Source organism: Bufo bufo, chromosome 7 (genome assembly GCF_905171765.1).
Source record: "Bufo bufo chromosome 7, aBufBuf1.1, whole genome shotgun sequence".
Lineage (NCBI taxonomy): Eukaryota > Metazoa > Chordata > Amphibia > Anura > Bufonidae > Bufo > Bufo bufo.
In genome coordinates, this window is record NC_053395.1 from 47,118,935 (window position 1) to 47,134,697 (window position 15,763).

A 15,763-nucleotide genomic window follows, 5' to 3' on the forward strand; every position below is an offset into this window, starting at 1 on the left:
CCAGGAACTTACTGTCCACGGTCGGTACCAGAACCAAAACCAGATCACCCAGGTTAAAGATCCGTACCCGGGCCTGCTGATTATAGACCCGACTCTGTTAAACCTTTCTACCAGACCGTCTGTTTGCGGATGGTAAACGGACGTTCGTAGCTGTTTTATGTGCAGCAACTTACAGCATTCCCTCATCACCTTGGACATAAACGGGGTCCCCTGATCAGTCAGAACCTCTTTAGGTAGCCCCGCTCGGGAGACCATTTCCATTAGCTCTTTAGCTATCAGTTTAGCCGATGTATGTCGCAGTGGCACCGCCTCCGGGTACCGAGTGGCGTAGTCTAGGACGACCAAGATGTGTTGTTGTCCTCTAGCGGACTTCGGTACTGGGCCTTCGAGGTCCATAGCAAAACGCTCAAATGGTACCTCAATGATCGGGAGAGGTAACAAGGGACTACGGAAAAGGTGCTGGGAGCTAGTTGCCTGGCAGGTCGGGCAAGACTTACAGAATTCGTCCACCTCCCTAAACACACTGGGCCAGTAAAACCGTTGTAGAATCAAGTCCTGTGTTTTCTGCATTCCCAGATGACCCCCGAGAACATGTTGGTGGGCTAACTCAACTGTTCTCTGCATCACCAACTGTTCAATGGGTTCACCCCGCAGCTGGTTTACCCGATACAACATATCCTGCTGAACCACAAAACGGGGGAACACCAAATCTGCCCCAGCTTGTTATGGTTCACCATCTACTATTAATACATTTTCCCAGGCTCGGGATAGGGTGGGGTCCCGGTGTTGTGCAGTAACAAAATTACCCCCAGAGACATTGAGGTCTGCCAGCTCAGGCCCCGGCAGCTAGTCCTCCACGTCTCCCTCCATTACACTCAGTGGGGTTGTCCCCCTCTCTTCCACCAAAGTGGCGGTCACCCCTACCGCTGGCCATTCGGCCTCGGGTTCCCAGGGTTCTGGCCTCCCCGGAGCAAGGTCACTCTGCTGGGGTTACCCCTGTCTTATGGGTATCAGTCACTTTCGTAGCAGGCCAGAGTACCGGGAAACCAGGGAAGTCTCCCTATTATAAGTTTGTAGTGTAAGTTTGTGGCAACTGCCAATTTGTGAGTCCACCTGCTGGCCCCCGTGGTTAGAGACACCAGGGCGGTGGGATACTCTTTTAAGTCCCCATGAATGCACATGACCCCAATTTTCCGGCCAGTATACTCAGCGGACCGTACCAGGGGAGACCTTACTAGGGACACCAGACTCCCTGAGTCAAACAGGGCCTCCGCTGGAGTGTCTCCCAATTCCACCTGGCACAAGTGATTTAGAGTTTCTGGGGTACCCGCTGCACACAGCTTCCTGGCATATAACGACTGACAGAAGCCATAGTTCTTGTCCATGGGTTCCACCTGATGTGGACAGTCAGCTCGTACATGGCCAGGCTCCTGACACCGCCAGCAGACTATCAGAGCCGGATCCATAGGGGTTACATCCCGGGCGGGTTTGGTTGACACAAGTTGCCGGGTCTGGGGTGGAGATTTACGGGATTTAACTGCCCCCCTCCCAAAAGAATTCCCCTGTAGATTCCGGGTAGCCTCATAGCGTTCCGCCAGGTCGACCATCTCAAGGGCATTGCCAGGAGAGACCTAGCCGATCTATTGCTGGAGAGGGGGTGGCAAAGCCCTCCAGAACATATCAGCCAATAGTCTATCCACCATAGCCATAGGACTCAGCACCTCAGGCTGTAGCCACTTTTGCAAGTGGAGTAAGTCATAATACTGGGGTCTCGCGGGCTCAGCCAGCTTAAACCCCCACTGATGTACCCGCTGGGCCCGGACCAACACATTCACCCCCAGTCTTGCCAAAATCTCATCCTTCACTTTTTGGTAGTCGGGCGCTTGATCGTCCGGCAAGTCGAAATGCCCCCGCTGGGAATCGGATGCCAGGAACGGAGTGACGACCTCAGCGCACTGGTCTCGAGGTAGCTTCTCCCTTGTGGCCACTTTCTCGTACATCGCCAGGTAGGTTTCGATGTCTGCGGGTGTCATCTTAGGAATTGCCGCAGGGACTGCCTTCCGGAGATCGTGGACGCTCGGGGTTGCTCCTGCTGTCTGAAAAGCCATCACGTGTTGTAGCAGCAACTAGTTGGTCTCTTGCTGCTTGTTAGCAAGGGTGGGCGGGGTTATATGCTGTTAGTAATTTAGTGGGCGTCAGCAACGGCGCTGCTGGGGGCGTAGAGTATGAGCCGAGGAGAGGCGTTTTTTTCACGCATCAGTTCTGCATTGCGTGAAAAATGCAGGATGTTTTATAGGCCTCATGCACACGACCGTTGTTTTGGTCCGCATCCAAGCCGCAGTTTTGGCGGTTCGGATGCGGACCCATTCACTTCAATGGGGCCGCAAAAGATGTGGACAGCACTCCGTGTGCTGTCAGCATCCGTTGCTCCGTTCTGTGGTCTGCAAAAAAAATATAACCTGTCCTATTCTTCTCCGTTTTGTGGACAAGAATAGGCAGTTATATTAATGGCTGTCCGTGCCGTTCCGCAAATTGTAGAATGCACACAGACGCCATCTGTGTTTTGCAATTTGCGGACTGCAAAACACACAACGGTCGTGTGCATGAGGCCTTATACTGTGTTTTTCACGCAGCCCTGGTCCATAGACGTGAATGGGGCTTCAGTGAAAAAAGCATTGCATCTGGAAGCAAGTGCGGGTGCGATGCGTTTTACACTGATGGTTGCTAGGAGATGTTGTTTCTAAACCTTCAGTTTTTTATCACGCGAGTGAAAAACGCATTAAGGCTCCATTCACACGTCCGTAATAATGGGTCAGCGGACCCATTCATTCTCTATGGGGACGGAATGGATGTGGACAGCATCCGCATTTCCGGAGCGTGCCACCGATCTTCCGGTCCGCGGCCCTGGAAAAAAATAGAGCATGTCCTATTCTTGTCCGCAATTTCGGACAAGAATAGGCAGTTCTATATGGGTGCCGGCCGGGTGTATTGCGGATCCGCAATGCACTACGGACGTGTGAATGTACCCTAAGGCTCTCTTGCACACGACCGTATGGCTTTTTCAGTATTTTGCGGTCCGCAAAAAATGGATCCGCAAAAAATATGGATGACGTCCGTGTGCATTCCGTTTTTTGCGGAACGGAACAGCTGGCCCCATGATAGGACAGTACTATCCTCGTCCATAATGTGGACAATAATAGGACATGTTCTATCTTTGAACGGAACGGAAATACGGAAACAGAAGGCAGAGTACCTTCTGTTTTTTTTGCGGATCCATTGAAATGAATGGTTCCGTATACGGACTGTATATGGCACGCCAAAAACGGACCGTAAATGGGAAAAAATGTTTGTGTGCAAGAGGCCTTAAAGGGAACCTGTCACCTCCAAAACACATTTTAAACCGACATCATTACCTTACAGTAGCCCCCAGTGTGTTCCTAATCATGTGTTTTATTCCTCCACTGGTTGTTGTATACTGTACTTTATAAAAACGCTGTTTTAATCTGTGTTTTCGCTATCCTCAGAGTCAGCTTGAAGTCGTGGGGTCAGCGGCCTCCTTGCTTCAAGTCAAGCTAAGCCCGTCCCTTACCCGTCCTCCCTTCACTGTGATTGACATCCTGCCGTGAGGCTGGGATTGTGCAAGTCTAGCGCATGCGCGGTGCGCTCCTTGTCACTACGCGATCCCGTCTCCCGCACTCAGTCGGCCGCATTAGTCTCTCTGCACATGCGATGGAAAAGCCTGGCGTATGCGCAGAGAGAGGAAAACGGCCGGCTGAGTGCGGGAGACGGGATCGGACAGTGACAAGGAGCGCACCGCGCATGCGCTAGACTTGCACAATCCCAGCCTCATGGCAGGATGTCAATCACAGTGAAGGGAGGACGGGTGAGGGGCGGGCTTAGCACGACTTGAAGCTGACTCTGAGGATAGCGGAAACACAGATTAAAACAGCGTTTTTATCTTCATTCAGCAGGACCTGAGCTGACGTCACGGCGCTCACCACGTCATCAAAGGTCCTTTTGCAGGTCCTGAAAGAAGAAGAAAGAAGATGATGCCGGCTGCGCGATCAACAGGATGAGGTGAGTTAATTTTTTAACCCCTCAATCGACATTTTACTAAGCATTCTGTATTTTCCCTTATACTGTTCAGGAATTGCAGTAGTTGCTTCTGGCACCTGCGCTGGTTATTCAGCTCCTTGAAGACTTCAGATAGACCCAGCTAAAAGATGGGCCAGTGGTATCCATGGCCTGTACAAAGTGGACGTGGAGCCACTTTGTCAATTGAACAGATTTGGCTTGGGGCTACACCTGAGGGTGTAATCTAAATGCCTCCCTTAGTATTCCCCCTTCAACCCCTGTAGAGGGATCTGGACTTCCCTGCAGGTGACCCACCAGGCCGCTACCTCTTGAAGTAATCTCTGTTCAAGTGACAGCTGGCTGACTCATGGGGGTAAAGAGACAGGCTGAAGTCAGGGCAAGCAGAAGATGTGTAATCCAATGAACAGTCCAAGGTCAGGGCAGGCAGCTCAGGGTCAGAACAGAGATAAGGCAGAGGACGGGTGAGGCAGTGAAGGGTCAAATCCAGAAAACAGGCAGAAGTCAGTACAAGTGCAGATGAACGTAGAACAGCACACCGCTGAGGACTATAGCGGAGTAGAACCTTTTGCTATACGCTTTAAAGATCTAGAGGAAGCGCGCATGTGCACCCTACGTGCATTAAGAGGCGCTGCTGGCGAGAAGGAAAACGCGGCCTGCAAGTAGGAACAGCCAGACTTCTCAAGCGGCCTGCAGGAGGAGGGAGAGGAAGGTCGGCAAGAACTTGTGCCAAGAACCTGTTTGGGCCAGGATGAACTCAACGTAATATGATGCGGGGTACCACCCTGTGTATGCTGGCAAGGTGAGAAATACATTTCACCCTTTCAATCACATCTTTTGTGCCAGTCACTTCAGGGTTTTTTGGACGATTTTACACCAGGACAGCTGAACGCAATTTATTTTAAAGAAAACACGAAAAACAAAAATGATGCGAATAAGGCCTCATGCACACGACCGTTTTTGCGGTCCGCAAACCGCGGAAGCCGCCTGTGTGCCTTCCGCAATTTGCGGAACGGAACGGGCGGCCCATTGTAGAAATGCCTATTCTTGTCCGCAAAACGGACAAGAATAGGACATGCTATATTTTTTTTTGCGGGGCCACGGAACGGAGCAACGGAGGCGGACAGCACACGGAGTGCTGTCCGCTTCTTTTGCGGCCCCATTGAAGTGAATGGGTCCGCACCCGAGCCGCAGAAACTGCGGCTCGGATGCGGACCACAACATTCGTGTGCATGAGGCCTAAGGCCTCTTTCACACAACCATATGGCTTTTTCAGTATTTTGCGGTCCATTTTTCACTGATCCGTTGTTCCGTTTTTTGTTTCCGTTCCGTTTTTCCGTATGGCATATACAGTATACAGTCATAACACAGAAAAAATTGGGCTGGGCATAACATTTTCAAAGGATGGTTCCGCAAAAACGGAACGGATATGGAAGACATACGGAGTACATTCCGTATGTCTTCCGTTTTTTTTTTTGTTGCAGACCCATTGACTTGAATGGAGCCACGGAACGTGGTTTGCGGGCAATAATACGGTAGGACATGTTCTATCTTTCAACAGAACGGAAAAACGGAAATATGGAGTACATTCCGTTTTATTTATTTTTTGCAGAACCATTGAAATGAATGGTTCCGTATACGGAACGCAAAAAGAAACGGCCCACAAACGGAAAAAAAAAACGGTCGTGTGCAAAAGAGGCCTAAGAAACCGACGGACAAGAAACCAACTTCAGCGCCTGTTCTATTCGTACAATTCTACGTAGTAAATGCTGACCACAAGGTACTTTGTTATATTTTGAAGAAAAATAACTTTATTTCATTTACATTGATTGTAACAATGCGGGAATAATAAGGCAGGTAATTGTAAGCTTGTGTCTGTGACACTGAACAGAACATTTTATTTCACTGTTTGTATTTTTAATTTATGTCAATTTCAATAAAATACTAATTTACAAGAATGTGGGAGAGCTGCAGTACCAGGCAGCTCCTCTGAACCAGGGTGGCGCTGTTCTTCGAGCAGACTCTTTCATCCCAGAACGATCAGACATATTGATGACTTATTATCCTGAGATGAGGCCATCATCATCAAACTACAGTACTGGATAACCCCTTTAATTACAGGACCCCTTAAAGGGGTTGTCAATTGCAAGTGATGATCTATCATCAAGATATGGGGAGGGTCCAACACTCTGCAGCCCCACTGATCAGTTGTACTGCACAGCGCCATCTATAGTGTAATGGAGGGTGCTGGGTACTGCAGCGCTGCGCCTATTCTGTGTCACCCACTATATATACACCCCCTCCTGAGTATAGGCCATCAATATAAAAGTCTTTGGCTCCTCAACCGCTAGGTATAGCCTTATCATGCATGGCCCCCAGCTGCCATGAACCTCCAACCTCCAAGTGCCAACAAACGCATCATCTGTATTACAGCTCTACAGCCGCCACCAGAAGCTCCGCCCACCCAGAAGAGTTTCTGAGGAGGTGGGCGGGCTTAGAAGGTTCTCTAACGTTCATTCTCTTGCCCCGCCCCCTGGAGGGCGGAGACAGCGGCGGCCGTTGCCAGGGGAAGCTGTTGCCGCCAGAGCCGTGAGATATGGCGGCGAGGAGGGGCTGAGCTGTCATCTGTGCGGGCTTTGTGAGAGACTAACGGCCGGAAGGAGCTGAGGACAGAAGTGACCGCCGGAGAGGTAGGTGCTGCACCATGTCTTCCAGCCATAGGGCGCCTCTTGTACAGTATGGAGCTCTGTACTGTACAGGCAGTGACTCTATAGGGGAGGAGAATGCAGAACCGTGTGGTGGTTGTCTGACGCAGACTCTAAATGGTCTGACAACCTCTTGGATGGTCTGACAACCTCTTGGAGCCATAGCTTTAGGTCCCAGTTTATTATGGATGAGCCTCTCCATCAGATATACCGCCATGACGTTTATCGCCAGCGCCAAACTTAGGCTATGGCTCAGTGTGGGATGATGAGGGTTTCACCTGCGCCACTTACTCTTCCCATTGGTATTGTGGCATCCCTCGTTATCGGCACACTGGCATTGATTTTCGGTTGTAGGACGTTGGGCGCCTCTGCCATGTACTTGGCGCACAGCGGCATACCTCATCCCCCAAAAAAGGATACCGCCGTGCTTTCCTATTGGTTGCCCTTGTATAGAATAGTATCGTCGATGGCGCTCTGCCATATTGCAAAAGAAAAAAAATTCCTGTTCAGCAGCATTAGGGCTCATGCACACGAACGTATTTTCTTTCTTTCTGTTTTTTTTTTTTTTTGCAGAACTATTCATTTCAATAGGTCCCCAAAACGGAAGTTACTTAGTGTGCGTTCCATTTCCGTATGTCCGTTCCACAAAATAATAGAACGTGTCCTATTATTGTCTGCATTACGGACAAGGATGGACTGTTCTGTTAGGGGCCGGTTGTTCCGTAAAATCCGGAATGCACACAGACGTCATCCGTGTTTTGTGGACCTCAAAATACATACGGTCGCGTGCATGAGCCCTTATAGTAAAAAGAAGGGCCACGTCCAGTCCGGATCCGGATGGAAGAGCCCGCAGCGAGGGAGGGCTAAGTACTGTGTAAAACGTCTTCCCCTCCGCAGGTTAGTACCACTCGCTAATTAGAATGCCCAGAGATCCCCTTTAAGGGTCCATTCACACGTCCATATGTGTTTTGCGGATCCGCAAAACATAGACACCGGCAAATGTGCGTTCCGCATTTTGCGGACCGCACATCGCCGCACTCTCATAGAAAATGCCTTTCTTGTCCGCAATTGCGGACAGGATAGGACATGTTTCTATTTTTTTGCGGATCCGGACAGCACATTTCCGGCCCCATTGAAAATGAATTGGGTCCGCACACTGTTCCGCATAAATTGCGGAACGGATGCGGACCCATTTTGCGGACGTGTGAATGGGCCCTAATTCTGCCGCTCTTGATGTAATAGATGGGACCACCCTTGTAGAAACCCATGGTCCTCCAGACATAGAAAGCTTCTCACGTGTCCGTGGGGGTCCTGTGCTGTCCACGCACTGACCCATCTTTGGTCACCTTCTTGTGAGGGCCCTTTCACTCCAGCGTTATCAATCAGTATTATAGGAGCAGAACAGTGAAGATGATGGAAACTGACACGAGCAGAGCCAAACAGATGCCATTGATTTTAATGGTATCCGTTTTTTTGTTTTTTTTGTGTGGAGAAAAACGTCCTGCATGCAGTGGTAGAGACGTGTCCTCTCCACCAGACTTGTGTGAACTACAGGTCATATTACGACTATCGCAAGCTTCTAACCGTGTTACTTAGGATGAGTAGAATGTACGTTAAAGGGGAGCCCAGCGCTTGGCTATTTCCGTCAGTCCTGTAGAGAATCGACGCAACATCAGCGCTTCATTCATACGGCGGGGGGACAGGAGCCCTAGTTCTTGCGATCAGTGTTCGGACCCCTATTCTGTGAACACAACCCCTTTAATGTACTTTCAGGTGAAATCAGTGAGGCCGCGTTCACACGTGACTGATTAGCTGCAGATTTGGTTTTGTGGATTTTCACCACCGTGTTGTACCGCAGATTTCAAGAAATCTCATTCATGTGCTTGATACGAAAAACTGCAGCGTAGATTGACCGGCGGCGCGTGTTAGAAATCGATAGCATGTTAGTTTATGCTGCGGTTCTCCCCTGCGTATTTAACCCCTTACAGTGGAGGGGGTGAAGTCTGCTGACTTTTCTGCGGCAAAAAAACGGCACCAAAACCGCTGTGGACTTTATCACTATAGATTCTGGTACGTGTGGATGTGGCTCCTGCTGATCTATGGGGGTGCCCACCGGTCTGATATTTTTAAAGAACCAGAAAATTCCTCTAGGTCGGGGTCACCCGTAGTTGATTAGCTGCGGATTTGCCATCGCGGATTATTGAGCAGCGTTTACCGTACCAGCAAAGTGGATGAAAATTTCCGAATTCTCATCCACAGGCTGCATAAGAAATAGAGAGGGTGAAAATCAATGGCTTTTCTGCAGTAAAGGCTTCGGATTTCTCAGCTGAATTTTCAGTCACTTATGAGCTCAGCCTTAATAACGCGGGTGCATAAGAAGGACTGCATGTGGCTGCCGCTCGGGACAGTGAATGGCTGCAGTGGTCCACGTAATCAGGGACCAGGCGTCATCTCTTCTGGTCCACCGGGACTGGAAACAGCGAGGCGTGCTGCAACCGAATGCTTTCAGGGAGTTTTTCTTATTTTTAAAACTTATTCTCGGCGGTCAGTAACTTTTTTTGGGGGTTCAGAGAACCCCCTTGTCTCCTGTGTAGAGGGACCCCCACTTAACTCGGCTGGGCCCCTATCGCTTTTGCACACGACCGTGATTTGAAATGTGAGCACTTTGCTGGTACAGTTGTTTTGTTGCGACCTGAGGTTTTGTTATGCTGTTTACTGACCCTTTATAGCGTAACGCAGCTTTCAGATGAGTAAAATACGAGCCCTGCTAAGGACTCGGACAAGTACAACCTATCATTATCCTGCCATTATGATGGGTGTTATTGTGTCTGTATCTTGTAAGTGTTTGGCCCCCGGGGTATTTGGATGCGGTTCTCCATAGGGACGCTCTGAGCGTACACAACTGTGCACGATACAATTGTAAGCCAGTCTTGGAAAAATAGACAGGAATCTGAACAATCCACCACTGAAACGGCAAGCGATTTTTATTTATTTATTTATTTTTTAATCCATTTCATGTTATTAACTAATTGCTGTCCGCCTTACAGAACAATGGAGCCGTATGAAGAATTCTACAAGAAGCAGTTTGCCAGATTACAAGGGCAGGCGATTTCCACCGAACCCGCCGCTGCCAATCCGCAGAGGGTGTCCGTCATTCAGTTTCACGGTGTTGCGGTCCTCTCTCCCTTGGTAAGTGATCGGTTTATGTCATCATGGATTATTCACTAGAGATAATTAATCCTGATTTATGATTTTAATGTCCCACCTTGTGACTTCAGGGCTGGGTTGTGTTTGCATCCCTGACCTGAATTTGTGCAGTGTGTGTCAGCGGGATGGTGGACTCGATCGTGGACTTTTTGTCTTCCTTAGTATAGAGACATTGAATGTCTATAGGCCGTATCTAGCACCGTAGAGGCTGCGCGGACACGTCCTGTGGACAAAAGTGGCGCTATTTTTGGGTAAAAACATAGTTTTATTTCATGCTGTAACCTCCCTTTAATGGGATTTTCCGACGCTCACCATTTATCACCTCCCACCGCTCAGTCACTAGAATAGAGGTCCTGAACCCCACCTTCCTAGTGACTGCGCAAGCATAGTGAGGAAGAGCGTGAATGGCGCGGCGGTCAAACATCCACCCTGCTAAACAATTCAAAATTTACGAGACTAATGGAAATAGCCAGTGCTGCACTATGCTACGTTCTTAAATCTTAGGGGGCTCAAGACATTTTTGTGGTCAGCAAATTGCGGATCCGCAAAACACGGATACTGGCCGAGAGCCTGCCGCCATTTTTTTACTCCTTCACAAACGTTCTATCCTTTTCTGCAAACCGGACAAGAATAGGACATGTTCTATATTTTTTTTTACGGACTTAAGTATTCGGACAGCACACTGGTATTCTATCCGCTATTTTTGCTGCCCCATTGAGATGATAGGGTCCACATCTAAACCGCAAAAAAATTGTATTGGATGCCGACGAAAACTACGGCCGTGTCCATTAGTTCTTAGTTTGAATGGAGCAGCAGTGGCAGGGCTCATGCTTGCCGGCTGCTCCTCTGCACTGTGATCCTTTTCCCCCCCAACATCTGCTGTCGGAGAACTATCGGAGTATCCCCCCCCTATAGACCTTAGCCGGTAAGATGGTCACGCTGACATCAACAGGTTTGGACGATCTTTATCTTTTGTGTATGGACACCTTTAGATCCTTTGTCATTAGTAGCATCAGTGTTTGCTTCTGTCTTCTCGCCCAACATTGGCAAGGCATTAGGATTGTGTCCAATTCCACCCAATTCTGTGAGATCTGGGCTCAAATACCTCATGCCTATGGCAGGGCTGGCCTAATTTCCGAAGACCTATATCAAGTGCGCCTAGACATTTGTTGCTTGTGCAGTATTTTCTGCACCCCCGACCACGTAAAGGTGAGGAGCTTCTACCTGTCCAGGGGTAACACATCCTACACTATTCATTCTTATCCTCTGTAATCCTTTAATCTCGGGCCCTTTATCTCCAGTCGTGAAGATACTTATCACCGTCATTACCAGGATTACCTTTCCAATCTGCTCTCGCTCTTTGCACTGTCGAGAGCGTCTCGAATTCCTGGGTGAGGAGAACGTCCAACTATTTCTTGAAGAATTCTAATAATGTTTCATTGTGGGTCACGTTCCTCGATAAGATCAGAGTATTTGACCTTGTTCTCATGTATAACCCACAGGTAGACGTGACATGGCATCTTGTTCATGCCGTGTTAGAACAATAGGTCTTGTACAAGAGTAGGATATGTGTGTATGTTCCATAGAGAAAGACCACGTGACTGCTGTGGCGCCCTTAGAGAGCAGGGCCAAATTTCTCTAAAAACCCCTTCAACCTGATGCGTGCACCTAACCACCACAAGCCCAGATGAGCTGGATGCAAATCTGAATGCTATATGGTATATTTTTGTCTGACTGTTGTAGGAAGGCGCAAGGGACCGTCGTTGACGGAAGGTATGTCTCACCGAGGTTCCTGGCCTCGGTGGAGTAAGGGCTGTTTCACACGAGCGAGTCCATTGTGGGAATCGCGCTCCGTGTGTGTGTGATCCTCTGTTCTGGACTTGCAGGAGCGCACAGCATTATCGTGATTTATAATGCTGTGTGTCTCTGCATGGCCTTTTTTCCACAGAATCATAGTGACCTAAAGCTGTCAGTATGATTCTGTAGAAATAAGGTCAAGCAGAGACACATAGCATTATAAATCATGATAATGCCGTGCGCTCCTGCAAGTCCAGAGCGGAGGATCACACTCGCACACGGAGTGTGATCCCAGCAATGGACTCGCTCATGTGGAAACAGCCCTAAGAGTCAATTTCAGGTGTCAGCAGCAGTTGCTGTTTGACACCTTGCTATTTAGTATAACTGATCCGGGACAGCTCTTACTGGAGTAGTAAAAGTGCTGAGTAGGTGACTTCTCCCCACGTTCCAGGCCGGGTCTTGACGACTGCCTATATTAAAAAAAAAATCTGAGCCGTGTGCTAGCTGGAGGGTCTACTCTGTCCTGAGCAATGCCGATCGGGTGTGAACTAACACCTAGGATAACAGGTGACTCTTTGCTGTGTGAACGAACACCAAAACTGCAAATGGCCTGTCGTACTGTTTTGTTGCCATAAGTGTGAATAAAACACTGAAGTTTTTGAGTTACAAATTGGTCTTTGCGTCTATACTGCGTCCGCTTTGTCCTGTCTACCAGTGCGAGTCCCCACACTGTTCATACGTTGGAGCTGGAAAAACTGGCTTTTTACTTGCAAAATTCTGACCTTTTATTTCCCCTGAGTGAACTGGGATTACCACCATTGTGTGACTGTTTGCAGGAATTTAGAATGGTTGTGTAGTATTATACAGAGAGAACATGCATTCTTGAGAAGTCACCGATCTGTCTGAGAGATTGTTCTAGGCTTCTATTAGGCCTCTTTCACACTTGCGTTGTCCGGATCCGGCGTGTACTCCACTTGCCGGAATTACACTCCGGATCCGGAAAAACGCAAGTGTACTGAAAGCATTTGAAGACGGAACCGTCTTCCAAATGCGTTCAGTGTTACTATGGCACCCAGGACGCTATTAAAGTCCTGGTTGCCATAGTAGGAGCGGGGAGCGGTATACTTACAGTCCGTGCGGCTCCCGGGGCGCTCCAGAGTGACGTCAGAGCGCCCCATGCGCATGGATGACGTGATCCATGCGTTTGGGGCGCCCTGACGTCACTCTGGAGCGCCCGGGGAGCCGCACGGACGGTAAGTATACTGCTCCCCCGCTCCCCGCTACACTTTACCATGGCTGCCAGGACTTTAGCGTCCCGGCAGCCATGGTAACCACTCTGAAAAAGCTAAATGTCGGCTCCGGCAATGCGCCGAAACGACGTTTAGCTTAAGGCCGGATCCGGATCAATGCCTTTCAATGGGCATTAATTCCGGATCCGGCCTTGCGGCAAGTGTTCCGGATTTTTGGCCGGAGCAAAAAGCGCAGCATGCTGCGGTATTTTCTCCGGCCAAAAGACGTTCCGTTCCGGAACTGAAGACATCCTGATGCATCCTGAACGGATTTCTCTCCATTCAGAATGCATTAGGATAAAACTGATCAGGATTCTTCCGGCATAGAGCCCCGACGACGGAACTCTATGCCGGAAGACAATAACGCAGGTGTGAAAGAGCCCTTAGACGAGTAAATCATCCAGGCGATTGTCGAGAGGGAAGCGTTCCTTCCTGGCAATCTCCTGCTTGTCCGCGATCTCCTCCAGAGTATGGGGAGTAGCGATCGCTAATACCATCACACGTCCCCATACTGATTCAATATTTACCAGCGGCACGATCTGCGGCTGGCAAACAATGATTTTTAAACCTCCTGAAAGATTCCAATCGCCCAATGGATGAGCGGCAGTATTATACCGCCAGATCATCGCTAAAGAACGTTCATATGAACGCTTGGATTATCGGCGCGTCTAATAAACGCTTTAGACGTTGTAGCATTTGTGCAGGGTGCTGGAGAAGTGCAGACGGGCACCTGTAAAACAAGAGATCGCTCTGTGAGGGCTTCTCTCTCCTCCTTCTAGTGATCAGTGAGGGTCTCGGCACTCAGACCCCCGTGATCTAAACCTTTGACATGTCAAAGTACAAGGAAACTTTAGTCCTCATGATAACGCTGTGGAATATGATATTGGTAAAATTATAATGGGGAACAAATCTACCCAATGCTAATAAGAATTGATCCTAATGCCCAGGGCCCCGGACTGTGGAGCCATTGGTACTAGGTGTGCCGCCATATGGGGCACAGTACAGCATTGTATACGGAATAGCTGCGTATTGCGATCACATGATTCTCTTCTGTCTGATTTCTACAGAATGTACCGTGCAGTGTAGTAACTTTGTCTCAGGAGGATTTTTAGCGGGTTTTTTTTGTCATTGTCCCCTGGCATTTCAGTGTTGATCAGATCTATTCATGTTGGTTTGGCTCTTGTAATTGGAGCTGGAAACCATTGAGTGTGCGCAGTAACTGGTTTCCTTAACTCCCATTGACTGATAGCATTGTTAGTGCTGGATGGTCGTGTCCAGGACGCACGCTAGCCACTTGCCTGCCCCGACATGGATGGGGTGTCAACTGTAAAGCTGGCCCGCCTGGCCGTATACATTAGATGTGTATCGCCTGAACCTGCTGGTTTTAGAGGGTTTGGACAGTCAGGGACATAAGAATCGGGCATGTTGGATCTCAACTGCCTGATCTTTTTGTTAGTGATGAGATAAGCCACTGCCAGTGCTATACGGCAGTGACTTTCCCTTCTCTCCCATTCACTACCTATGCATGCTTGGCCAGTATGGGAGGACCATGAGAGATAGCAGTCGGCCCAGTGTATATGTCCGGTTAAAGGTCCCAGGGCCCGTCCCTGCAGTATTTACTACCTGCGGTCAGGCTGTGACATGTAATTGGGGATAATCTGACCTTTCCACCCCAGTGACATCTACCATTGTGTGTACTATGTCATTAAGCATATTGTTCGGGTAAAATGCCCTTCATTGTGGAGAAGGATTACTGTTATCTTGACTGATGGTTTATTTTCCACTTACAGTAGGAGTGCCATCTAGTGACGCGTCTGCGGGGCATTTCTCTGCAGCCCGCTGATGAAACATGGAGGACTGTGTGCATTTCCCTAAAGGTTATATAAAGGGGCATTCTAGTTAAATGGTCACTAACTATCTACACAACTCCATAGTATAAGCGACCACAAGAAACTTTGTAATATGTCTTATCAGGGAGAAATGTCTAGTTCTTATGTTATCACCTGTTTATCTCAACCCCCTTGGTTATTTCTTTGACTTTGAAAGATGACATAATCCCGTCCTAAACGGATCAGCTCCGCAGGAGGACCATATTACACATGTCAATGGAAGTCTTTACAGAGGGGAGCGGGAGGATGAGACAGGGAGAGGGATTAAGTTATCCCCTATCGCTATGGACAGGGTATAATGTAATATAAGCGGTATACCCCCTTTAAATTGGCCATATATGTTAGACAACTGTCTTTCAGACCACAGCTATTTCTTTCGCCACCACCCACCTTCCTCTACACATGCATGCTCGGCTCGGCTAGCATGTATACTCAATGGTAGTGGCTTCTGTCCTGTAAGAACAAAGGATCGGGCATGCTGAGCTCCAGTATGTCCAGTCATTTTTATTTTTATTTTTTCTCCTATCTAAAGCATAATAGGTGGTCAGCAGAACTGCTGATTTTAGGTTTTCAGTTTGGCCCTTATATATTCCATTCTCAGACTGGATTATTCCTATTAAAAGGATTTTTCCACTCTCAGACATTATGGGCCTCTCCACAGAATGTTTGGGAAGATACAGGTCCCACCTTGAGACCCAGTTCATCTATAGAACGGGGTCTCCTGACATCGCCCCACCTAGATGTGGTGACCAGAGGCCATTATGGAGCCCGGCTACCTCTGGAC

General features: G+C 48.8%; 1 protein-coding gene across 2 annotated transcripts in view; it reads left to right on the forward strand.

Moving 5' to 3' along the window:
* The window catches only part of CCP110 (centriolar coiled-coil protein 110), a 72,475-nt gene that overhangs the window by 15,860 nt on the left and 40,852 nt on the right, over nucleotides 1-15,763 (forward strand). Inside the window, exons 1-2 of one of the 2 annotated variants that reach the window (XM_040440524.1) lie at nucleotides 6,652-6,782; nucleotides 9,845-9,986. In XM_040440524.1, coding sequence (XP_040296458.1) covers nucleotides 9,849-9,986 — 138 coding nt within the window. In that variant the 5' untranslated portion in view covers nucleotides 6,652-6,782; nucleotides 9,845-9,848. Of the gene's footprint in view, nucleotides 1-6,651; nucleotides 6,783-9,844; nucleotides 9,987-15,763 lie in introns of those variants that run through there. The other variant, XM_040440523.1, reaches the window with a different exon arrangement.